This window comes from Bacillus rossius, chromosome 1 (assembly GCF_032445375.1).
Source record: "Bacillus rossius redtenbacheri isolate Brsri chromosome 1, Brsri_v3, whole genome shotgun sequence".
Lineage (NCBI taxonomy): Eukaryota > Metazoa > Arthropoda > Insecta > Phasmatodea > Bacillidae > Bacillus > Bacillus rossius.
Genome location: NC_086330.1, coordinates 248,881,136 through 248,909,129, shown reverse-complemented (window position 1 = coordinate 248,909,129; position 27,994 = coordinate 248,881,136). Strand labels below are relative to the sequence as shown.

Here is a 27,994-nt window from a genome sequence, read left to right as displayed (position 1 = left end):
ATATGGGAATCAACGTAACCAAACGTGAATGATGCTAAGATGCAACGACATAATTCAACACGTTTGAAAATATCTTTAAAAAAATTTTCAAGTTAAATCAGTAAGTGGTAGTATTCAAACTAATAAAAAATTTCAACTTGTAAAATACATAAAACGTTTGATATGGAAAAATAACTTTATTGACATCCTGGAGAAAAATAGCGTATATCTTAATGAGAAAAAAGCAGGACCAAAACTTTTTCCCGTGTTTGCGATATAATCTGTGGTGACTGTTAATTGTCGCGATTTGGGGTTATGTTACGAGGGGAAAAAATGTAAATAGCGGAATTGATCGTTACATATTTTACCTGACGTTCATATTACTTAAATTAACTCATGAGTAGTGTTAAAGTAGGTTTTTTTTTTTAAATTTTTTAGGTCATATTAACAAGCATCGCATGCCCATATTTCATCAAGTAAGTTCTTTGTATTTGTTTTAAGCCTTTTTTTAATGGAATAATCTGAGTGTTTTAGGTTCATTTGTACTAGAAAACAACAATTTAAATGAAAAAAAAATTTTTAATATTTTTTTAATAATAATTTTTTCATGGATTCGGTTTCGATATTCGACAAATTTAAAGGATTTGACTAAGTATTCGGATTCGGCCAAAAATAGGATTCGACCCATCCCTAGTTTTTATGAATAACTTTATCAAACAAAAATTTTTTTCTCCTATAAACTACTTTTCAAACTTGATTTTAGAATAAAATGTGAGATGATTATATGATAAAACACAATAATCACAGTTAAGTGGTGATTACAGTACACTGCAGATACTATATTATGCACAGGCCGTATTTTCACACAAGCCGAGGGAGGATTTTTTTGTCAGCCACTTGCTGAGGTTACGAAGCCCTATACTAAGACCATGGAAAAAAAAGATGATTATCTCCTCTGAGGAGGTGGAAACAAAGTTGACAGCTGAGGGAAACTTGAGGTATATGTTGTGCAAAACCACGAAATGTCGCAGCTAATACACACCTCGTGTAAATATTACCCCATGTCAAGCTACCTTTCATTGCAAAACACCATTTCTTTATGAAGCATTATCTTTCCTGAAGCCACATATAAAACACATACTGTGTGGATAAATTTTTGAAGGGCAAACTATTCAGCATGGTATAAATAAACACAACAAAACCAAACATTTTTTCTTACGTGCAAATATGTACACTTAAATAATTATTATTATTATTTGGATCTATGACAACATTGCAAATGTAAATGTGCATACCTTACATTTAAAATCAATGTTGTCACTTGAGTTAGACAGAATGTATGTTGTGAAGGTTTGAAAAGATAAGAATTATTATGTAAATCACACGAGCCGCATGCAACTTTGGATCCTTTGATAATGATTATTTGTATTGATGTCATAAAAGGACAAAACTGAAGCAACTATTGTTATCATTCACTAATAATCCAATGTTCTGACCTCAAACAAACAAATAAACAAACAAACAAACAAACAAACAAACAAACAAACAAACAAACAAACAAACAAACAAACAAACAATCCAACTACAGCACAAATAATTGCCACAGAATTTATGTTTACCTTAAATCTGATAGTTACAAAACTAATATGTAAAACCCCATAGTTACAACCCCTCAATGGTTCCCAGGAATAGGGTCATAATAGACAATGGACCGTAAAGGGGAGGGGGGATGGCTAATAAACATTTTGGACATACTGACTCACTCCTGACAGCTATATGTCAAAATATACCATTTTTCATACCAAGTCGGGTTCAGTTGTCTTTGGCATTAAGTCAACCGTCAACCAGTTTTCAAACAAATATAATTTTTACCTGCAGAAGAGTTGCCCCTGCATATGGGTGGGTCGCCCTTGAATATAAGTTGCACCATATATCTGTCTACAGTAGAGTACAAGTTAAAGTCTTTGTTCCATGTCTCAACTTATTGGTGCATAAGAAATACGGCACTGGTGTTAACCCTCAAACTCTTTTTGTCTGCTTTCTGTGCTACTTTATTGCTGTGTAGAAGAGAGTGAGGCCAGCCCACTTTCTTATCTCCCCTACTGATTTAAGACCCCTCCTAAAAACAAAAGACAGCTGTGTATCCCTTCCCATATTTTTTTTAAACCAGTCCTCTTCCAGAATAGAAAAAAAAGGCAGCAAGCTACACTTTCTTGTCAGTTTCTTTTACAGAAACTAGCACACAGCATGAGAAATAGAGAAATATTCCTTCTGGAGCTGAATAACATAAAAAGAAAGCCGGGCTAAGAAGGTCGGCTTACAAAGCACCAACGATGGCTGTAGTTTTGTCATAGAATGTTGCATTTAAAAGATGAGGAATCACATGCAAAAAACAATTATGTAGGGTCACATATGCGTTTAAAAACTTGTCGAAATAGAAAAGTGGAGATTGTGCCAGTTCACGGACATTTACAAGTGTGGGAGTGAGGGAGTGAGGGAGGGAGGGAAAGAGGGAGGGAGTCAGGAAGGGAGGGAGGGAGGGAGAGCCGTCACCACCGCTACATGGCCACATGCTCTCACAGCACACACACACACAAACTCGCTGGTTTATTTTTGATTTCCCCTCATCCAGCTGAATGCCAACTCAGCTAGTAACGTCGCTCACCAGCACTGGCTGGGCGACTGGCGCAACAGCCGGGCAGACGAGCACAATAGCACCATTCATAGTGCTTTTCACGCACTGCTCAGATATTTTATACATACTCATAACATACTTATTAAAAAACCAACCCAGGAGAGTTATTAACTTACATTCTCAAGACACACCGCAATTATAATTATTTTTTTACCTAAAGTACCGTATTTACTCGTGTATAGCGCGCCCTCGTGTATAGCGCGCACCACGATTTTTGCAACTAATTCCAAAGAAAAAAAAATTGAAAATTTTTTTCCCCCATAAATAAATTTTACTAACATTTTGTGGTACCTGATTATTTAAATTGATGTGTGGTGATGCGTCAGGAAAATACATAAACTCTGCTGTCTAAACGGAAGATAATAAAGCGCTATATCGTCACAACTGGTACGTGGAAGGAAGGAAGGGAGGGAGGCGTGCCGCGCTACGTTGCTAAGCTGGCGCGGAGAACTTGATGACTCACCGGTGAGGAATGGAGGAAGCGAAGAAGTTGCCGGGGGGGGGGGGGGGGGGGGGACTGTTGACAACATTCTCTCTTTCTCTCTCTCTCTCTCTTTTTACTAGCTTCTAAACTGGCTTTCTGTAAAGGGGGGAGGTCTAAAAATAAACAAGAGACCATGATGTGCGAGCTTGCGCGCGCGCGTGTGCGTGCGGTGTGTGTGTGTGTGTGTGTGTGTGTGTGTGTGTGTGTGTGTGTGTGTGTGAAACAGAGGCCTTGTTGCTTGTGCGTATGTGTGGGGGCTGGCCAGAAACGTCACCTGTCACCGGCAGTTAACGACTTCCACTCCTCCCCGCCTCCCCCCCCCCAAAAATTTTTTTTCCCGTGTATAGCGCGCATCCTTATTTTTTTCCTTTACTTGAGGGGAAAAAAGGGCGCGCTATACACGAGTATATACGGTAACATTTTGGGGCTACATTTTTTTAAATAAAAATCGGCATAAAATATCAACCATACGCGGGTAAAAATGTTATTAATTTATTTTAATAGTAGTTGTCTTACAAAAAGGAAAGCTACACAAGATAAAATATTAGACCAACAACTGTCATCAAAACGAGCATAAACACGGTGAAACTGTATCTTTTAACAAGTGCTAAGTCCATTTGACCTTGATTTCATAAGGAAAATTAAACAAATTATCCTTAAAATATATAGTTTACAGACATGGGTCATAACCATACACCAGTCCAGAAGGGTCAAGAAGATTAAAGGCAGTGACATTGATTTGTTATCACTCGCGTGAGCAGGCGAGACTTTAAATTTTACGAAGGGTGCACGCTGTGCAGTGTCTGCCGTAATTGGCGAACATTTTTTTACGCTGTGAAAAAACCATATTTTATCAACTCAGGGGACAAGATCACTGCCTTAGCTGTAAAGGTAACCATTGCTGGTGACTGTTAAAACACTAAGGGAAATGGGCAGGCTGTAAGCGTGCATCCAAATATTGTTATGTCGCATCTCATCCTACACACTGCACTGTTGCGGTGCTGTGATTCCAGTGACATGCATTCACTCACAAAGACGTTCACTGTTGGCATGGTGGCAAGTAATGGAAAATAAAGAATGAAGAGGCTAGTCTCGCCATACATAAAGAGGGAAGCAATACCAACACAACTTAGCATTCCCTAAATTACCAAAAATTCACAGGTTTTTCTCGGTTAAATCCCGATCAATTCAAATACTACCATTTTTATGGTTTTCCTTGTTTACGGTTGGTAAACATCCTGTATAACTAATATCATCTGACATATGTTTTGCCATTTTATTGTTTTGAACAGGTCTGTAAGTTACATTTTTACTGTGCAATGATTTCAGACAGTCACATTCAACACTCAATGAATGTTTTTAATCTGCGTATGGACAAAATGTGTTATGGGAAGTAAGCATAATGCAATCTAATTATTAAAAAGGGCTGCTTTATGAAGTTTTCAGTGACCTCACAACTATTCAACTTTTGACCAGCATTAGAAGAATTTCTGTATTTAGGAGCAAACTGGTTAAAGAGAATATGTTTTGGACACAATAATTTATGTGCAAACATTGCAGCACTACACTTACACTTCAACAATGTATAACCTTCCATTGTAATAAATGGTAACATTAATGACAAAAAGAAAGAAAATCAGGAAACTAATATATTAAGCATTTTAAAATATAAAGTGGCAGAACTGGGCAGGATAGGGAATTTTGATTTGGAAAAATTTTTGGGTAGCATAATAAATTACTGTGGGAAATGAAAGGTTTACAAATTCCCAATTTTCTGTACCTTTACAAAAGAACCATTGTGTCACTTTTTTTATGTTGTCTTTAACCAGTAACAGTTTACAGATAGGGAAAATAAATTTTCACATATCACAAATAACTAAATAATGCAAAATAAATTTTGTTTTACAGTAGTCAAAAACTTTTTGAAAAACTTAATTTCAAGTACTTGCGAAATACTGACTAAATTATTCATATTAGTAATAATAATAATAGTAATGAGTTGATCCCAGTTATCAGCAAAATTACCAACACCAAGAACCGTAAATACAATCTCGGTATAGATATCACGGAAAGATAACAGCTAAACCTTTACCCAGTAAAAATACAAAGACTTCTGGTAAAATATTGTGGACTAGTGAATATCAAACTGAAAGTTAGTGTCAGTTAATAACATCAAATCATCCTCTAATGTAAATGGATCTTCAAAACCAATTTATCATTTTGTATAAATTTCCAAACAGAAAACTTATCACCTTATCAGTCATAACACTATCCTAATTCACTTCAGTATACAAACATAATACAAAACTTTTGATTAAAATAATTGTTAAAACCTAACTAAGTATTTTTAAGAGACTCAATTTCTGCATCAATAAGTGAAGCTTCCTTTTTTGCTTCTTCTAAGAGTTTTTGTTTTTTAACAGCAAGATCTTTAACAGCCATTGCAGTTCTTTTTTTTTTTAATTTCGGCATCATTATTGGCCTCTTTTTGAGCCTTCATTTTAGATGTTGCTTCCTTATAACGAGCATGAGAGTTTCGGGCAGCATGAATGACTTCCTTAGAAATATTGGATATAAAGCCATCGACTCCACCTGCTGCTGTTACCCCATCATAAACATGTCTCTGGGCTACAAGTGATTCTTCTCTGAGGTTTTCCACTAAGCACTCGCGATTAATTGAGAAACCTCTCTCTAGATTTGCATTTCCATGCGACCAGATGAGGACAAATTTAAGAAAGGATACAAGCTCATCACAATTTGGTTGAGAGGCTACAAGTTTCATCCATAAACTATCCAATTTATTCTCTTTTCTAACAAATGTCTTCATGGTGTCCTTCACATCTTCTGCATCACACAAAACCCTGAACTGACTCTCAACTCTGTCAGCTTTGGTTCCTGAAATCCAGTTGTTTTCCACCAAGATTTTTAGAGTCTGCTTTAGACGTTTGTTTCGCAGAGTTGGTCGCACTACAACATCTGGATCGAGACAAGAGATCCCCTCAGTCAGAGAGTATTTAAGAAGCGAACGTTTCAGCATTTTCTCACAAAACATTTTCAAGCAATTTCTACAATCATTTTTAAACTGCAGAATTTCCAGTTCAGATGCACTTTTGATTTTACGCAGAGAATCACGAGTTGCATAACCAATATCAACATGCTTTGCTCCCAGTAAACTATTTTTATCAGAAAGATCAAAACCCATGACCTTACTAGAAGAGTCCATCTTCTCAGATTTGACAAATTTTGTCATATTATTCACCAGTGAGTTTGGTGCCTCGAACAGAGGTGCCATTGGTGCATCAGACTGAAAGTCAGTCAGGAAAGGCTCTACAGTGGAAGCCAATAAATGGAAAAAAGTTAGCTTGGAAAGTAAAAACTTATCTTTCAGTAGTTCTGACACGACTGAGAAACTGTTACACTGTGGAACTTTTTTTTTGTTACTTCTACTACATACTTTTCTAGAAAAGGCACAATTATCATTGCTCTTTCTGCTACATTGGAGTTTTCCAACCCTCGTATGGGCCAAATTTCAATGGGAAAGTAGAAGAGCCAGAATACTGAACATTATCACTTTTACGCGAAGGCACATTTTTGAATAAGAAATACAGAACTCTCAGAAACTCCATTACCTTCCACCCAGTGGCCTTGATTGATGCCTTAAAAGCCCCATGAAGAGAATGCAGCCCACATGTGCCAATATCCAAAATTGATGCAACATTTGGATCTTTCTTCAAAAAGTCACGTAAATCTTTCATAAGCTTAACATTAACGTTTGGCCCATCCATTGAAGCCTGTACAATTTTATACAAATCAATCTCACTTAAGGCTGAAGTCAGGGCTTTTAACAGGTCTTGTGATGTTGCATGCCCAACAAATGCAGAACAAAAATACCTTGTAACCAAATCCCGGCGCTACAAGTGCACGCTGGTAGACACGAAACACGAAAGTAAGCAAGCTAAGGTTTGTGAGGCACAGGACCAAATATCCATTATTTTTTATTTATGGGTATTATATTTTATATACAAATCCTGTTGTTCGATGTATGTAGACACCCTGCAATTTAAAAATAAATATATTCAGATCGGCAAAAACAACCTCCCGGTTTTAAGGGAAAAATCCCTGAGATTTCCCTGATATTTCCAGGTGATAGTGAAATCCCTAATATTTACCGGTTTTCCCGGTTTTCCCGGTGAGTGGCCACCTTGTCCAGTTAATTTGTTCTCAAAAGGGCTCCTTGCAGGAATGTTTTCGGATAGTTTTGATTTCTTCCATGCCTATGTTTTTTGGGGTACTGAATACGAATTTGAGGTTTGCTGACAAAATTGATGATGCAACATTAAAAAAATTGTTTTGCTTATGATTCGAAAACTACCAACTTTTTGTAAATAACATTTCTATTCAAAATAAAAGTACCTAAAATTTCCTACAATTTTTCTTTATTAGGTCTTTTTCTCCGATGAACCATTCGGACTCAAGCACTAGTTGAACACTGGTGTACCGTGTTTTCTCGCATAAACGTCGCACATTTTATTCTAAAATCAAGTTTGAAAAGTAGGGGTAAGACAATTATGCGTAAAAAAAAATTTTTTGTTAGGTAAAGTTATTCATAAAAACAAAACTTGTTCATGGAGAGTACTTTTATTTTAAAAAAAGGTGGAGTATACAAGAGCACGCCAAACAATTCATTAAACAAACACCTTTCTTCAACTTTAACAGAAAAAAAAATCTTTGACACGAACGCAAGCGACTTGAATCTGTGACGTGAACTAATGTGTAACTAAAGCGAAAGAATGTGGGCTATCAAATGTAGAAAACTTGGCACTTGACAGAGAGTGCGCGTTGCATGCTATCGGCGAGATATCGATATCCGACTACCTGCGCGCGCTCTATACAGGAAGCAACATAACCAAACATGAATGATGCCAACTAGCGCTGGCTATATGTTTACAAGCGATACACCGCGGCGACGCAAACGAATAGATAAAGGTTATAACGTTTAAAAAGTTTTAAGTTGAATACAATGAAGCCGGGTTTCAATTGTTATGAAACTCCAGTACTAAAAAGCATTTTTAAAATCATATTGTATTTAAATTCTGTGCAAATACAGTGTAAACTCTATATAACGACACTTAACGGACTGATCATTTTTCGGCGTTATAGAGAGTGGTCGTTAAATGGAGAGAAATAAAAGATATAATTTTACTATTCTATAATAATATGTATTTACTAATATAGTACACATTTTACATGTCTATAAAACCATGATAGCATCGCTTGATCCAGATCTTCGTATTGAGGTTTCTTTAATTTCTTTGCAGATTTTCCATTCTCCTCTGCTTCCAGAATTTTTTCTTCATTTTTCCACATTGTAGACAGGGTAGAGCGGCTAAATCCAAAGCATCTTCCAACATCACTGATCTTTTCTCCCGCCTCTATTGAGCGTATTAATAAAACTTTTTCGTCAATACACAAAGATTTTCATTTACTCGCCATGTTTACAGTTCGAAAGTCTGTAAGCAACTGCGATAATGATAACGTGAAACAACTTGACAAAAGTCTAGTGACCGAGGTAAACATGTGTAAGTTCATCATACATTGAGAAAAGACAAAAATTTCTTAGAATCTCCGGTACGTCAGTCGAAGTAAACACGTGCTAGATAATACAAGAGAACGTACACAGCCGCAGTTCTTATCAACTTCGGCAACTTAGAAAGTACTGCTTAATGATTAATAATGCCGTACTGTCATCGTCGAATAGAGTGAGCGTGACGCTATATAGAGTGTATTATTGTATGGAAAACAAGGTAAACCAACAAAAGTCAAGCAATATCGACGTTTTAAGGAGTTTGTCGTTAAATTGAGTGATGTTATAAAGAGTTACATACAATTTCCAGTTGGCAATTGTAGAAATAATAATTAACTTGAACGTACGAACTTCTTTAAATGCTATTTGTTACTTTCATATACAACATTCACAGATTTATATAGGCTACACTGCTACAGTTTACATACAAAATAAAACATTTGACATAAGATTTATGGTAGGCTGTATATACATACATTGAAACAAATGATTTTACAAAAATAAGAATTACGTAGACCTACACGTTAAAGCTACTTATTCCTTTCACAAAACGCTAAAAATATAGGCCTTTTTTTTTAGAGGTCTGCGAGCCTAAGAATATTACTTCGAGCCGAGCTCGAGCGAGCCTACTTGAAAGTTCTCGAGCTTCGAGCGAGCTCGAGCTTTTGAGGTACAGTTACACTTTTGGGAAATTATTTTTACCTTAAACTAAATATAATATTTGAAAAAAGTATTAAAATGAAGTGGGCTTATTAATTTTGGGTAACTATTTACAGAGTGCATTTACATTTTGCACTGCTAGGAAAAAAAACATTTTTGCCATTCAATCTTACCTGTTTCCATTGGTTCATTAGTAACTGATATCATCGAACTAACATAAGCACAGTTTACAAGTATATGTTTGTGTAAATGTAACATATCTTTTGAATAGTTTCATACTTGTCAATTTTTCTGGAATCCTTACTGAGCTTCAACAAACTTAGAACCAAAAATCATGTTGCTTGAAAAGTACATTCACATTGTTTCAACATTTCCACTTTTCAGCACAAAAATTCTGAGAGATTGTCAAAGAGTATTAAATTCTGTTCTTTAATCTATCATGCAGAAAAATAATTTGTTCTGCACGTTCAGGAGTTAAATTAGCTCTACGATTGGAGATGGTGTTTCCAGCAGAAGAGAAGCATCTCTCGCTGGCAACCTGCGTGGCTGGAATGCGATAGTAAAATTGCTTAACCTCAAAATTAGTGTCAAATATCTGTAACTTGTCATTAAAGTTTAATCAATTGAAAGTAATAAAAATAGCAGCATTTTACTTAATTCAATTTACACTTGTAAAAAAAACCATATGCACAATAAACCTACATGGAAATTAAAGTCTTTTTCAATATCCTGAAGCCTGAAATATGTTTACTCATGTCATCAAATGTAGAGCTGTACTGAAGAAGCCAATTTTGCCAAAATTTAGTTGAATCGGCATTTCTGCCAACTTCCAATACCCTTGTTAATTTTCGGCCGATATTACTGAAAAACGAAAGACACTTTCATAACCTAAAAATCCACGAGTACCCTTTTCACTTTCCGTAGTAATACTGCATTCTTTCAGATCGCATTATTTCTTAGCAACATGTGCCAACCGTACATATCAAAATTTACATTTTTTTTTCTTTCAATAATGTTCTTTAATTTTAATATGTATGTCATAAATAAATACATTACCATCACGGTAAATATACATCTCGGTTGTTACGGTAACTATAGCGCAAATGTGGTAGCTATCATGCTTCTGTAGTAATTATGGTATCTACAAAGAATCTTTAGTTATTTATATGGTAATTATCTAAAGATAACTATTGGGTTTGTACTGTAGTTGTGGTACATCATCCATATTTCTTCATAAGTTGTTGTACATTCGTCTTTTCTTCATATTTACGTGCGCCATTACTATTTAAGACAGGAACTTTCAGAAAAATCTTAAACGGGACTTCATATCACACATTTAATGGCGTACATGAGACCCCGGACAATTTAAACGCTTTATACGGAAAAACATACCATGCGGGACCACGTAAGCGAGTTTTACTGTATTTTTTTCCGTAAATAGTAAAACACTGTCACAATGCTTTCCGGCCAAATAACATGCTGCTGTTGAAGCTCGAAATTTTCGAGCCTAACAATTTTTTCGAGCCGAGATCGAGCGTAAGGTAAGTACCTACTCGGCTTGAGTTCGATTTTCAAGTACTCGCAGGTTTTTTTTTTTTTTTTCTCGAAGCATTTTGAATCCATTAAAATTAATCGGGGCGAGTTCGGGTATTCATGGAACCAAACCAAAATTGAAAATTTCGGGTACCCGCACACCCCTAATCATATATGATATTATACATTAATTATCATGTACGCACATGTTATATTTTAAGATGTATACTGTTTAATTGTACATTTTTTAAAGTAACTTTTTAAACAGAAAAAGAAACATTATTGCCATTTGTATTTCTTGTAAACATTGGTTTGTGAGACTGATTTATTTCCTTTTAAATTGCTATTAAATGCCCAAGAAAATAGTGTTATTTTTATTTTTTATACTACTATCATGTTGCCTTAATACCGTATTTACTCGTGTATAGCGCGCCCTCGTGTATAGCGCGCACCACGATTTTTGTAACAAATTCCAAAGAAAAAAAAATTGAAATTTTTTTTCCCATAAATAAATTTTACTAACATTTTGTGGTACCTGATTATTTAAATTGATGTGTGGTGATGCGTCAGAAAAATACTTAAACTCTGCTGTGTAGACGGAAGATAATGAAGCGCTGTATCGTCACAACTGGTACGTGGGTGGGAGGGAGGGAGGCGTGCCGAGCTACGTTGCTAAGCTGGCGCGGAGAACTAGATGACTCACCGGTCGCTGCTGGGACGAGGAATGGAGGAAGCGAAGAAAGTGAATGGGGAGGGGGGGGGGAACTGGTGACAACATTCTCTCTCTCTCTCTTTTTTTACTAGCTTCTGAGCTGGCTTTCTGTAAAGGGGGGAGGTCTAAAAATAAACAAGAGACCATGATGTGCGAGCTTGCGCGCGCGCATGTGTGTGTGTGTGTGTGTGTGTGTGTGAACAGAGACCTTGTTGCTTGTGCGTATGTGTGGGGGCTGGCCAGAAACGTCACCCGTCACCCGGCAGTTAACGACTTCCACTCCCCCCCCCCCAAAACTTTTTTTTTCCGTGTATAGCGCGCATCCTTATTTTTTCCCTTTACTTGAGGGGAAAAAAGGGCGCGCTATACACGAGTATATACGGTACTCTGCTTTTTGAGATTTTAACAGAAGTTGTTTTTTTTTTATTTTGGGCTCACATCCTTTTGTTGTCCGAGCCTTTCTTATTGCTCAGGCAGACATCAATTATTTTTAAATTTAAATGTTATGATGCCGTTGAGGGCAGACGCAAGCCCAGTGTGGGTGTGGGGATGAAAGTCACTCGCTGGTAATTACAGCGACGACTTTCAATATTTTTCAATGTTTGCTACAGGAGAAACGGCGGCATAACAAGTTCAAGCCTCCAAGACAGCCGCAGCTCAGTGGAGGGCGGGCGAGCGGCTGGCTGTTCGCACTGCGGCAGGTTGGCGAGGAGGGCTACTCACACACTGCAGCCAGTGTTAAGAAATTTTTTTTTTCCGTTGCATTAACAGTCTTTATATTTAATTGTATTTTATTTATTAAGATCAAATACACACAAATAATACCCATACCTGCCAACTTGTTAGGAGTGCAAGCAGTAAGATTTCCAAATTAACAAATCTATAGCGTAAATCAGGCGCGATGTTTAAAATAAGTGATCCGGAAAACGTGTTTATTTTGCATTGATAACACTACGTTTCTACCCAAAATACGAAAGTTAAATAAAAAGCTACTGTAATTTATTAAAACTTCATTATCATGGAGACCTCGAAAGTCACGCAGCCTTTCCTTTCTTTTGGAGTTTTTTTTTCCAAAATGTAATAAATGTCTACAAGTATTTCTTCCACCCTAACTGGAAAACTAGCAGAAGCCTTTTCTGCAGCCAAATTAATTAAGTGGCACAGACAACCTATGACTACTAAATTTGGCTGCTTTTCTTTTAATACAGAAATAAAACCATTTTTAACTCCAACCATAACTGCTGCATTATCACAGCCAAAACCTATACAATTATGAATTGGCACATTCATACTTTCAAGTTCTGATAGCTATAACTGCCCAATATTTTTACCAGTAGAAGCACCTTCCAATGAAGGTATGGCCAAAACACAACTAGTTACTAACCTGCAGTCAGGGTTGTAATAAGTTACCACGAGAGGATATAACTTATTACTTGTGTCATTGCTTCCATCAGTAGCTAGTGTATATAGGCCATTTTGCAAGCACTTTACTACTGAAGTAGTAGTATTGGAAGCCATTTATTTTACTATTGCTGCAGTTTTAGTGCGCCCACAGCTGAACATTTTTGCGATATCAGACCCTGGGAACATTTTTCGAAACAAATGCCCGGCGTGGTCGGCGACGCTGAATGGAAGGTTATGTTACACTAAAAAGCTTGTAAAATAACATTCCGCCCTAATCACATCACTGTCACTGTTACGGTTCACGGAAAAGAAACTACAGATTTTTTTGTTTTCTTCTGCAAGCTTCGCGTTATTTGCATGTTTCAAGCTCTTGACGTGATAGGAAATATCATGCTTGCCGCCATGGGAAACATTAATGTAGCAACGACAACTACAAAACGCAAATTTAGAGCCTTTTTCACTCTTAGTAATGAAAAGAAATAATCTGAGTAATATGACCGAAACACATGTCCATATTGTTTTTTACTACTCGTAACCATTATGAAATCATATTATCTAAAGTTTCGTACAAGCGCTAACTTATAAAATATTTACCGCACTCGTACATAGACGTTATCACTCGTCTCCAGCCAACCTGCTGTGTACCAACAAAACTCACAAAAATTACTTTCTTTTCGGAACGATTTTTCTCTGACTCCATTATTCTCATATTATCACGGACGCCATGTTGTTAAACAATAACAAATGCTGCTCAAACGGTACATTTATATGGGCACTAAAATATTATACTGCAGTTTTAAACAGACAAAAATCGTAAGATGTTCCGAATTTCCGTACAATCGTAATATTAATTATTTTCCGTACATATTACGGGAAAATCGTACAAGTTGGCAGATATGAATACCCATATAACTGATTTAAAAAAATTTATTTCAGGAAGGGGTGAGTGAAAATAGGCCACCCTGATTTTACGAAGGTAGTGATTTTACAAATGCAATCCGTTGAACCGTGAGCATGTGTAAAATACAGGTTCTAGTGTGTCATATATATCATCCTGAAGAGTTTGTAGAAACCTTATCAATTGTTTCTAAATGGCACAGTTAGCAAGCATGGAGGTAGAGCAGAGATTTCCCCAATATTTATAGTTTGTTATGCCAATGCAAGATATGAGTAGGTATTTTTATTATTTATTACTGTGCTTATACTCTGGAAAGAACACAATGTAGACACTTGTAGAGGTTTGAGAGTGCAGTGCAAAGAAGTACCTCGGACAGCATGGCAGCCACCAGGTGGAACTGGTGCTCGCACAGTATCTTCCACAGCCCCAGCACCTCACAGGCGTGGCCGACCAGCGTCTTCAGGGCGTCGAGCGAGCGCTTCTCCTCCAGGAAAGCCTCCTGCACACGGGCGCCCCCCTGGCTGCGGGGGGGCGTGTCCACCTGCTCCCGCAGCGACGCCTGCAGCTGCGCCATCCTGACAACACACGGCCACTTTCAAGCCACCTTGGGCCACAAACACCAGCTTTGCTTCATATGAAGCAGCTCTTGCTTCATCTCAGCAGTTTCAGCTCTTAAATCGATAACAAGGGTTTTCAATACCAAGTTCTCGCTCTTCAAGTCATCATCTTTTACACAAAGAGATTTCACGATAGTAATTAGTTCATCAATGTTTAAGATTTCCAATTTAGAAACTTTTGAAACTTTTACATTTTACTTTGACCTTCGGACATCACACAATGGTTGTTCCGACTGGATTCCTGCAGTTTTAGAGGCCTTTTCTCGGTAAGAGAAATAATCATATTCAAGTGAACAACTTGATCTGATTCAGAAGTAAAAACATTAATTGGGGGTAATCGAAACCCCATAAAATAAGTTAGATTATTAAGTCAGGAATAAATACGTGAAAATTCACAGATCTAGAGATAATAATCAACATGTAAAAATAACAACCGATAAGCGTGCGCGCAATCACATCCGTCGGCTTTGAACTCCTGGCCGCTAATGTGACTACTTTGATCCCCAAACTCGTGCAAATAGAAGGGCTGTGCGTACGTTCGAAATTTCGAACTCGAACCAAACTTTAAAATAGTTCGGTTCAAGTTCGTGACAACAAATTTGGGTTGCTTGTTACTTTCCACATTTTAAAAATACCCACAATCCACGTGTATGGTTTTATTATATAAAATAGACACTCATACATACATGTAAAACACGGTAATTTCGGGCAACGAAAAATTAGAGGGGTATAAAAAAATTACTGCGCACGTTAACCTTTCCATTGGCTAAAGTCATATCCATGATTAAGTAAAGTTATCAAACATTTGCATTGATACTAAAAATTAACTTGCAGAATAAACTTGTTTAAGTCTTTGAATGATTTTAATAAAAACGGAGTTCAATTTATATGTGTAAGCTACATTTTCTAAGCACGGAGCACTAAAGACGTACAAGTAGCAACACTAGGATAGTGGGATGCCATATTGTTTACGTTGAGGCTATGTTCAACGGTAGAACTTCCTTTCGCCGACGCTTCAACTGGTCGATACCTATACTGTTTTTTATCGCATAATCATCGCACATTTTATACTAAAATTAAATTTTAAAAATAGAGGCGCGATTAATCTGTGAAAAAAAAAAAAATCACGCAAAGTTATTCATAAAAACAAATCCTATTCATGGAAAGTACATTTATTTAAAAAGTAGAGTATACAAAAGCACGACAAACTATTTAAATTAATAAGTTATGCAAAAAAAAATTTTTTTTATCTTTAAATAGAAAAACGAAACCCGTGACCCGAATGTGAGTGGGAACTAACAATAACTATCATTCCAGTACACACCAAGAAAGAGTGCGGGCTATCAAATGTAGTTAACTCTGCAAAATACAGAGCGCACGCATGCCATGCGATTGGCGAGCTATCGATATCGACATCCGACGACATGCGCGCGCTCTACATAGTATTCAACATAACCAAACATGAACTAATGCTGGCTACGTTTTTATACTCGATACATAGCGGCAACGAAAACGAATAGGTAAAAGTTAAAATTTTTGAAAACATCTTTAAAATAACATCCACACGTGACACAATTTCGTATTTCTGTAAATTAAATTAGTAAGCGGTAAAATCCAAATTAATACTAAATTACAAATTTAAAATACATTGTTTTATATGGGAAAACTACCTACACAAAGCCCTCAGAATCTAACAGCGGGACCAAAAACATCATGCGACTTTTCTGCGATAATTATTTTTCTTCAAATTTTGACGCCCTAAAATAATGGTGCAACGATTATGCCCACGCGACGATTACGTGATAAAAAACTATATTTGACGTTCCGGGTTACGGACGACCAGTAGAATCGGTAGTAAGGGAACAAAACCTGCTTTTACTTACGTTTAGTTTATGTTCATTCCAGATATATGTGTACGTAATATTACGATATTGGATTAAAGTTCGGTATTAAATTCACATTATTCATACACTGCACCCGAGATTAAAGCATTTTTGTTTTATAAGAAATATGTATGGTGCATTAACATTAATTTTGGGACACACAGTGCAAGTCGACTATTGTTAGAACTGTCCACATGTCAGTAGAATTTTTGTGTATTGTTTCTTTAGGTTTTAAACTTTATTAAACAAATTATTAAATAAAAAAATGGAAAAAAAACCAGGAGCCACAATCTTCTGCAAGTATCTGGCGGCATTTTGAAAAAAATAAAAGTGAACAAACAGCTAAATGTCATTATTGTCATCAAAAGTTAAAAACACCAACTAGTACAACCTCTACCTTAATTCATATAAAATCTGCCCACCCGGCAAAATACTCATCATTTGAAACAGAAAGGGAACTGTCATGTACTCTGAAATTAGCAGCACATAAGAGAAAAGATGCAAGACAACATAATTTAGATACATTTCTCCAAAAGAAACTTAAATTGCCAGCAGATCATCCTAAAACAAAAATGATTGACAAGAAAATAGCCAACCTTGTCTGTGGGAATTTTTTGCCATACAGTTTTGTTGAATCTCCTCAGTTTAGAGATTTAATGACTGAAGTGATTCCAGAATAACAGGTACCATCCTGGACAACACTTACAAGAAGAATCATTCCAGAAATGGTGGAAAAGGCTACAAAAAGCATAAGTTTAGAGTTGGATGAGGCTCTACCTGAACTGCAGTCAATGTCTGTAACAACAGATTTATAGACATCAAGAGCACAAGACAGCTATTTGTCCCTCACATGTCATTACTTGACAAGTGACTTCACATTGAAGAATTATACCTTGGCCACAAACCATTTCCCAGGAAGTCACACCGGTGAAGCTATCCAGCAAAAACTCTCTCAAATTATGGAAAAATGGAACATCCTGCAAGGAGGCAACACCATTCCCATTTACGTGGTTTCTGTTAATGCAAGAAACCTGGCTGCAGCTGTTGCCATGTCATCATGGGAACACATTTTGTGTTTTGCCCATTCTTTACAGCTTGCAGTGAATGATGCAAAGAACAGTGTGGTTGGGATGAAGAATGTGTGTGCTAAAGGTCGTTCTATTGTCAGCTACTACCATAGGAGTATTCAGGTACCTAAGTGTTTCCATATACATTATTTATTTTATCTTCATATTAGCATTATCCTTGATTACTGTGGTTGCTGGCATTACAATACTAGGTATGTGTATGTTATATGTGCAATTGTGCAGGCATCAAGTAATTTAGAACGACTTCAAAAACAAATGAACAAGCTAATTCACAAACTAATACAGGCTGTTGAAACTACACACTGGAACAGCGAATACTTGAAGCTTGAACATCTGATTGAGCAAAGAGAACCTGTTTCTGCAGAACTGTCTTCATCAGGCAAAGTGGATGGCTTTACTAACTCTGAGTGGAAATTAGCATCAGGACAATAGGTAACTTAATATTTTCATACATTTTCATGCACTTTTTTTCTGCTTTTGCCTTAAATGTCATTATTCTTATTAGGCTGTTACGCAGCATACCAAGTTTACACTTAAGCTTATAATCTTGCATAACAAATTATTTGATGAAAAATTTATTAAAAAACAATATTACATGTAATTTTTTTTTATTTACAGGGTATGTTCTCTTGCTGAAACCAGTATATGATGCAAAAATAGAGATGAGCTAAGAACGCTACCCAACGATAAGTATGGTGTTACCCATACTTAATGGCATTATATCTGTACTCAGAAGCCTTGTGAATCAGTCACAGTCAGGCATCATGTTTGGCAAGGAACTTTTGAAGGCTATCAAATCCAGATTTCCTAACCCAAAGGGAATCAATGAATACGCATTTTCAATGATTTTAGATCCTCGCTTCAAGGATGTACTGTTGGAATGTCATGAAAAATCCCTAATGATTACAAAAATTAAGCAAGAGATTTTAAAAATAATGCCAGCTGATTCTGAAAATAGATCTCCAAAGCCATCATTATCATCATTCGTGATGAGTACTGACCACATACCCCAGACATCGTCTATTTGGGAAAGTTTTGACAATCTCTCTGAAAGTAAATCAAGCACGAGTGATGGAATTACAATGAATTGCTGTTGTTTTTCAAAGAGAAAGCTGATCTCTCTCTTGATCCTTTGACGTGGTGGCAAGGTAATAAAACAATACACCCACGACTTGCACTACTTGCACTCAAGTATTTAGGTATTCCTGCTACACAAGTCAGCAGTGAACGTGTCTTCTCTGCAGCTGGAAATGTAGTTTCGAATAGACAGGAATCACTGACCCAGTTCCATGTTGAAGAATTTACATTCTTGCACGATTTTATAATAAAAAACTAAAAAGAAAACTAATGAACTTATGTTGAGTAGGTACTCATGTTATGCCTGAATTTTTTTGTCTATTTTAAAGTGTAAACTATTATTACTTGAAAAAATAACTTTAAAAACCATTCAAATAAATGTTACTTTTATTACTCAAAGTTCGGTTCGAGTTCGAGTTCGGCGAACTTCAAGACCAATAGTTCGAGTTCAGTTTGAACTTGAAAATTGCAGGTTCGCACAGCCCTAGCAAATAGCCATGCATTTATAAGATCCATGTTATGAGCATATGTTTAAAAGACAAACTGGGATTAGTTATCTTTAAAAACATAATATTTCAAAAATGAACTTCAAAACATTTTGGAATAATCCTATGATATATATGGTGACACACTGATTTTATATTTTTTTAATATTAAAAAATTATGTTTTGAAGTTACTTACTTCAGCGAATACCAAAAAGTCTGTCTGATACGGCAGCATAAAAAAAAAAAAAAAAAACACTCAAAAAGTGTAACTTAACAGTGGGCAAATGCCCTTAATGCAAATGAAATTAAGTATAAGACAACATGAATAAATAAACATGAACAATTATAAGGTTATTCAAACCTCAATACAATATACACCTATCAGTGAAGTATAATCACTTCTTCGTGCTGGAACATTTTTAAACAAAAAATATAACGCCCTAAAAAATTCTACAATTTTCCATCCTGTGGTTTTTATTGAGTTTTTAAGGCACCATGTAGAGTATGCAGCCCACAACTTCCTATGTCCAAAATCGAAGCTTCTCCAGGACCCCTCACTAGTGTCTCTTTTAAATCCCTAAGAGCTTAACATTCACATTAGGCCCGTCCATTGAAAACTGAATTATCTTATTCATGTTGATTCCAACTAATCCTGTGGTAAGAGCCTTCAACAGATCTCCTGATGTACTATGCCCTACAAACGCAGAAGAAAAGCATTTTGTGATCACACAGCTATTTTGCTAGTCCCAAATCCTAATAACCACATCTATTTGACCCTTCTGAGCTACTTTATTTAGAGACTCGTCAAATCTAACTACTATATGTGAGGCACTAGAACATATGTTTACTAGATTATGATGAAAGTATGGTGCCAAACCAAATATTAATAGGTACGAAATTTTCGTCCTATAACTGTATTTTACTCGCTATGTGTGAGTTCGGGAACATTATCTTAAATAATGACGCATTTTTTTCGGCATTGTACAAAGAGTTGTGCTACATAACAATTGAGGCACACCAAATAATTTCGGCCCGAGTGGTGTCGTCATTTAAAAAAAGTTGATTCAAGCCACGTAACTCTTTGGTTGTTTCATGCATAATGTGAACTAGTGCAGGATTACTTACAGTTTCTTCAACTGTAGATGTCAAAGGAGTGCTTACGTCAGAAACTTCACTTGTTTGTAACGATTTGTTCTGACTGAAAAAAATCTTCAGCGAAGTACCATTTGAAAGTGCTGCTACTGCCGCTTGATGTTTTTTCCCCTTCATGTGGCTTCTAACTGCTGTTTTTCCCATATTGCTCAAAGAAAAGACACTTTTACAGACACTGCACTGTAACGAAAACGGTTTCCACGATTTTCTTGAAGCCATTCCTTAAATTGACCATCGAGCAGCCATTCTCGTGAAAATGAACACTTTGAATATGAGCTCATTTTAATACAAATTAACAGTGATTATTGGACCTGCAAAATTAAACACCACGGAAACACACTCATTACAGTTACGCAAATAGTCCTAGCTTTGTCAGAAAATGCCTATAGGCACAGAGGCAGCATGGCACCAAGCAGACACTCGATTCTCGAATCAAAACAAAGCACTAACAGCATTTTTCACTTGAAATTGGCAGTGACGAACACAGAACAGCTTCTGGCAAACGCCATTCTCACGTTCGTTAATGAAAGACACGAAAACTGGCTGCGATATAACAGTCAAAACTGGAAATCATCCTCAATATGGCGACGAGCGACGGCAGCTACAGCTAGCACTGCTCGGCACGGTCCGGGCAGCGTAGCGCTAATCGGCACATTTCGGCGCGGCATTGGCTTGAGGCTACTCAGCACGATTCGGCGCAGTTAAAGAAAAGAAATTACGAACATTCAAAGGGCCACAGCCAAAACACGCACAGAAATATACATGACACAAAAAATTCCCCGACATTTCCCTGATAATTCCCGATCAACGTGATTTCCCTGATAAACCCGGCTTTCCCAGTGAGTGGCCACCCTGATGTAATACATCTCAATAATATCACAGAGTTTTTCCCTTTATAAATGCCAGTAAAATATGTACTTTAATTTAAATATTTTATAAACTTTGAACAATTTTTACACAAACAAACAACATGAACACGATACACGAAATGAGAAATAAAGATACATAAAAGCACTTTTTAGTAATGTGGTTGCTAGTCATAAACTAAATACTGCATAGATAACTCAAAATATCGACCGAACTATCAATAGTGTAGTTTTCTGCATCTGACTACTTACTTTCACATAGTTAAGCATTAGCATATTATCTTTGGTTATGGTGTTTTTTTTTTTTTTTTTACAATAGATGAGATGTGGATGGTAAAAACAAACAATGGTCAGAAAAATAATAAATGCAAATATTTTTCATTGTTTTCATGCAGTTTTCGGACCCACTTTATCATTTAAATTGATGTAAGTTCTTTTTTTAACTGCAATTACACATAATTCGGATTTTGTCAGTATTTTATAAAAAGTGAAAATTTTGGGTTTTCTCCAAAAAATTGCCAAAGTTTGTGTTAAGATTGAGGTATCTCAGATGTGATAAATGCATGTCTCTAGTCATGACTAACAGCACACATAAGGGAGCAACAAGTGACGTACGTCAAACCTGATGGTGAGTACTGAGTGTTCTTCTCCAGAAACACCTTCAGGCCGTACAGGTGTCGCAGCAGTAGGGTGCAGTCCTCAACTGGCACAGTGCTGCACAACTGAAAGTTCATTACTCATTACTAGAGACAACATTTTATGGTTTATTTTAGACCAATTTTGTTTCTATAACAGCAAATTTCCATGTTATTTTTATTTTTTTATAATCCCTGTTTTTCAAAAAAAATATGAAAGACACTTACTTGGTCAATGATTCTTACTTTATCAAAACAGTGTCATTTTGAATAATAACATGATAACAATATACAGTGAAACTGTGTTAAGATGTTTTTCAAGGGACTGTCTAAAAACGTCTTAGCTGGGAAACTTCTTAAAAGGGTAAATGAAAATTTGCTCTCTTTCATAGTTTACTAACAGTATCATTGAACAAATTTACACATGGTACAATTTCTTATGAAAAATAGGGCCTAAGACTATATAACAAAACAAAGATTAAATTTCTTACTGAAAGAAACTAATTCTAAGTAATAAATGTCTGTAAAAAAATAATACATATTCTAAAATAATTTTTTTCGAAAAAAGTGATACAGTGTTGTCTGCTAAGAGTTCTTCTTGGTTTACTGCATTATGAAATTTTCAATGTGCCAGACATTTTGCCAAATATTGTCTGGCACATTTGCAGTTCCTTGAATGAAGTCCCGCAGTCCTTCCAGATACACTAAGGCGTCAGAACAGGTTGGTTTTGGTAGTGCTTTTGCTTAACTTTCCTCATCCTCTCCATCTTGGTCATCATCTTCTACTGCAACCACGTCAGTGTTGCTGCTGCTTGCTATTGCTTCAGCACTCTGAGGCTCACAAGGCAGGACATCACTGTCCGCTTCAACATAGTCATCACAACTACACGTGATTTTTAGTTTGCCTTGCAAACTTTTCCATGCATTATTGCATACACCTTCATCATCAACATCACCCTCATCACCACATCACCCTCATCAGTTGGGGCTACAATGTTACCTCCAAAGCCTGCCTTCTTAAAGCTGTTGACAATGATGGTTGGGTCCAACGAATCCCAAGAAGCCACAAGGAAATGCAGTGCATCTCAAATAGACACTTTGTATGGTGTGGAGTTTGGTAATGAATTATTCATTTTTGTGATTAGTCTGCACACCAGTCTCTTGCGGTAATTCTGCTTTAGTGCCTTGATCATACCCTGATCCATGGGTTGCAGCAATGATGTGAAATTAGCAGGAAGAAACTATATTTTCACATTCCTCAAGTTTGCTACATTCTTCAGATGGGCAGGACAGAGAGCCACAAAAAAAAAAAAAAACACAATCTTTCTGTTCTTTAATTCTATTTAGGCATCCGGGAGTGCAGATAATGAATGTTCAAAGATGCCTCCTGTCATTCAAGCTGTTTTTTTATTTGTGTACCTACATGGTAAAGTTTTCACATTTTTTGGCCTCCCCAATTACAAAAAGTGGAAGCTTCTCGGACCCATCCATGTTGGCCCCCACAAGAACAGTCGGCCTCTCCTTGCTTTGCTTACCCCTATGGCAAGTCTCTCCTTTTAAAACAAATGTTTTGTCAGGCAGCATTTGGAAAAAGCAGCTGAACTCACTCAACATTGACAATGTCCTTCGGTTCGTACATTTCCATGCATCTATTGATTCTCCACTCACACTTCAGATCATCCACTTATTGCCCGGTACACAATGGCAGTCAGTCTTATTCTTAAATCGCTCAAGCCAACCATTTGATGCTTTGAATTCAACATTATATGTAAAAGCAATCCTGTTCTAATTTTTCTTTTAAAATCATGCCACTCAATGGGATGTTTGGTCCACGGTGCTGTTTAAATCAATAAAGCAATGGTTTTTCTATCCCTTCATATTTTCCACTCTTCTTTTTCTTACATGTCGATGAAATATTGCTGGCTTCAGAACACATTTGATCTTGTTTGACAATGGTAATCAGTGTTGATGGTGGTATTCCCAGGGCTTTAGCGATCACCACTAGTGGAACATTGGCGTTGGAATTAACTTTGTTTAATGACTAGCTTTTCTTTTAATGAAAACGCTTTGCATTTAATGCACTCTTAGTTAACGCCATAAATACGAAACAAAAACCATATTTTGTATCACCTTTAAATTAACAAAAACCGTAACACCAGTGCAAGACTGTATTAACGTAATGAGTGGTAAAATAATACTACTCAGCAAAAAACGCAGTGCATATGGTGCAGCAATCGGCGAGTTACCCATATCAATAGTCAACTATGTGCACGAAATCTATACGGTCATCAACCTAACCAAACATGATGCCCACCACTGTGGCACAGTGGCGAGCAATCAATACCAATAATTAACTTCATGTGTGCATTCTGTATATAGGTATAAACCTAACTAGCATGATGTCAGCCAGTGCTGTCTTCATTTTTATACATGCTGCACGGTAGCGGTGGACGTGGAACCAATCGAGGTTGTAACATTTGAAAATGTGGCCCAAAATGAATTTCCATGTCAAACTATTACCGTGTTTTATCGCATAATAATCGCACATTTTAAACTAACATCAAGTTTGAAAAGTAGGAGTGCGACGTTTATGCGAGAAAAAAAAATTTTTTGTTAGGTGGTTATTCATAATATACAAAACCCATTCATGGAAAGTACGTTTATTTAAATAGTGAAATATAAAAAAACACGCCAAACAATTTAAATTAATAAGTCATGCAACAGAAACATTTCAAATTTAAATTTTTAAAAAATCTGTGATCCAAATGCGAGCCTGAACGAACGCATAACTATCGTAGTACACATCACGGGTGTGTGCGGGCCATCAAATGTAGTTAACTCTGCAGTTGACAGAGAGCGCATGTTGCATGCAATCGGCAAGATATCAATATTCAACTATGTGTGCGCGCTCTATACGGGAAGCAACATAACCAAACATGAATGATAATTAATAGCGCTGGCTACATTTTTATAAGCGGTACACCGCCGTGACGCAAACTAACAGATAAAGGTTATAACGTTTAAAAACGTCTTTAAAAGAAAATTTACACATCAGACAACTTCGTATTTCCGTTAATTAAATAAGTAAGTGGTAATGTCCGAATAAATATTAGATTTCTACTTTAAAATACGTCGTTTTACGGAAAAAATACTTACACAAAGCGCTCTGAATCTAATAGTTGGACCAAAAACATCATGTGACGTTTACGCGAGAGGTTTTTTATTATCCAAGTTTTGACGCCCTAAAAAATAGGCGCGACGATTATGCGATAAAAGAGGGTATGTATTTTTGTTAATTAAATAAATAAACTTTAATTTCATAAAGAATACAGTGAACTTCACTTTTTAAAAAATCTTTTTAAACGGAAAACTAATTCCAATTTTACAACAAACTTCTTACATGGAAAATAATAACCCACATCATATGGAAAATATGGCGAGACCAAAACATCTGATCATATGAGATGGGAAATCATATTGTGTAGGAATGTTTTAAACGAGTTTCACTGTAATTTGTAATAAACACGTCAAACTAACGGGAACAATACAAATAAATCAGCAAATATATGTGCGTTTGTTATTATGTAAAACTTAGTTACTAATAAAAGTTGCAATATAAAAAATTACAAATTTTTTCAATCTATTTAGTACATACATTTTGGTACTAACTCCGTGCTAATATAATTTACATACATTGAATTTAATATACTGAAAGACTGCCAGTCTTATATTTAATCACTTAAATGTGCAGTGAGTCACCATAATTCCTTCAATTTTGTTCAGAACCCTTAGTGTAGATTTGTTGCAGGAGGGCAATATCACAAGCAAGCGTACATAACTTTTCTAACTGGTTACTCGCTCTCCGGCTCATCCGGTAAGTGTTCAAGACTGTAGCCAATGCAAATTTTTTATTCACTTATTTTCAACATACATGCTTTTTTTTTTATTTTTTTTTTTTCAAAACCTAGCTGATCTATTCTGTATTACACTTTTTTTATATAAAACACAAGACTAAAGTAAAAAATAATAATTTTTTAATGTTTGTATTTTTCAACTGATTAAGTTAAGATTTTCAACCAATTAAGCTCTACATATATGTAACATTATTCAATAAAAATTGTAAAATAACCCTGCATTATGTTGAGCATTCATAAATTCAAATGGAGTGCCTTCTTTCGATTTTTTTAAATAACCACTTTATTCAAGCAACACATATACAACACAAAAAAAAAACTGAAAATATTTCAATGAGCAAATATTAGGCTTCCTATATTTACAAGCTTTGCAATAAACATGAAGCTTCACATCAGACTTGAAGCTTTGCATCACAACCAAAGCTTCAAGTAAAACAAATAGATTTTCTGGCGAAGTGAAATCAAATATTAAAAAAGAGCTTTGATTGATTCCCTTAGTTGAAGCTTCGTACAGGACTCTTGTCCAAATTATCTGTTTGTTGTCCAAGGTTGATTGTCTGTATTCAATGTTTTTTTCTTCTTTTTTTGCAATTGTCTTGTTGTAGGCAACTGCTCCCTGATGATGGCGACTGCAACGTCAACCAAAATGTTGGTGATATCTTCACCTTCAATGCGGCTACAACCCAGAAGCCAAACAACTCCAGACAATAGCAGGGAACGCCTGTGATCTTTATTAATTTTTGTGATTGGATAAAAGTGAGGTCACCAGACCATGTGGTTTTTTCCTAGAGTAATCTCTGTTCAAAAAACCCCTGCTACAAGGGGTCAGAAATTGTATACTGCTATGGTTTTGTAAGGGCTTTGCTGTGATTGGACGAGAAGTCACGCACCTGCAACTTCTGTCAGGCAGATGCGACTGTGAAGCCTTGTTCATTTTAGTCTGAGTCTGTGCTAGGTACAGAAAGGTCGCAGTTGGGTGAGGACTCATAAATAATTATGTAAGTTTATACCGCATACAATAAACTTTTTTTTCATTTTTGGAACTTTTAAACTAGAATTTTTCATCCAGAGTGGTCGGTAAGAGCCCAATACAAGGATCGGGTGAACTCTGTCTTTGTTCCGTACTGTGAGTTCGTGTGTAACCACAGAACTTAACTATGAACTATCCTTAAATATTTATCCTTTAGTGTTTAGTATGTGCAAACTGTCAACGTGTTTGGTTTTGGAGTTGGAGAAGAGGTTTTGTATCCTCTTCATGTACTTTTTTTTTGTGGCTGCATAATGGGTGCCATGATGACTGTGAATTTTCTTCTAGTTTAATAAAATTACATTAAAATCAGTTGATACTAACAACAGTATCTGAAAAATATATACATAATTTTCAGCACCCAACTCATGTTTTCAAGTGTTAATGAACTATGTATGTCCATTCCTAGGTCAAACATTTGCTAGCCGGGTGGTATGGGGTGTGATAAGATAAACTCATCACATATTCTTTATGGTAACCAGTACCAGCTTTACCAAAACAAGATACAGTGAAATCTAATTACAACATAGTCAAACCTCGCTCGTACGGCCCCCGGTTCATACGTACACCTCGGTCGTACGTACAGATTTCAGAAACCGTGAAAAATGAGAAAAATTTTTTTAAAAAAAGTTAAATAATATGAAAAGTGTAAGAAATACGTTAAAGTTTATTAAAATACAGTCGTAACCTGCAGCGTTTATAACAAATATGGGCGACATAAACATTGCATCACAGTAAAAAATAAAAAAAAAAGGCCGCAAATTGATGTAAATTTACAGTCAATAGCGCGCCGTACGCGGTGAAGGTCATTGTACTCGGTCAGCCGCTGGCTGGCTCTCTTTGTTCCCTGAGCTGCGCATGCGCAGTATAACTCACTCAACGCTCCGCCCAGACTCGTGGCGTTCCATCAGCAGCCAGCCAATAGACGCGAGCTTAGCGGCAAACAATAAAAGCTCCACTGCCCGTGTTCCAGTTTTGTCCAGTTCTAATACCAGTTTATTGGTACACGCACCAGTTTTCTCGCTGCCGTGACATGTTCAAGTTTACGTTCATCTTGATGTCTTGATACCAATGATTAATTATTTACAATCCCCAGAAATAAATGGTTAGTTAAAAATATGCATCAACTGTGTAATACTTCTTAAATTATAAAATACGTATAAAACAGTTACAAGACACCGCTTATTTTATTTTGTGAAGATTATATATCTCATACGTACCAGTATTTCGGCTAAGTTATGAAATAAATACAGTATCAGACCTTACAAGCAGCCACGTAATATTCCCGTTACATTTATAC

General features: G+C 36.3%; 1 protein-coding gene and 1 long non-coding RNA gene across 2 annotated transcripts in view; one reads left to right on the top strand and one right to left on the bottom strand.

Moving 5' to 3' along the window:
• The window catches only part of LOC134527454 (nuclear pore complex protein Nup155), a 293,963-nt gene that overhangs the window by 145,783 nt on the left and 120,186 nt on the right, over nt 1-27,994 (bottom strand). The window contains exons 12-13 of the mRNA XM_063360147.1: nt 21,734-21,840; nt 14,317-14,524 (exon numbers count right to left, since the gene is read on the bottom strand). Of these exons, the coding sequence (XP_063216217.1) occupies nt 14,317-14,524; nt 21,734-21,840 (315 nt within the window). The remainder of the gene's footprint in view (nt 1-14,316; nt 14,525-21,733; nt 21,841-27,994) is intronic.
• Nucleotides 115-27,283, top strand: LOC134527456 (uncharacterized). The gene is made up of 3 exons (XR_010074195.1): nt 115-455; nt 12,259-12,348; nt 26,273-27,283. It is a non-coding gene; the product is annotated as an uncharacterized LOC134527456 (long non-coding RNA).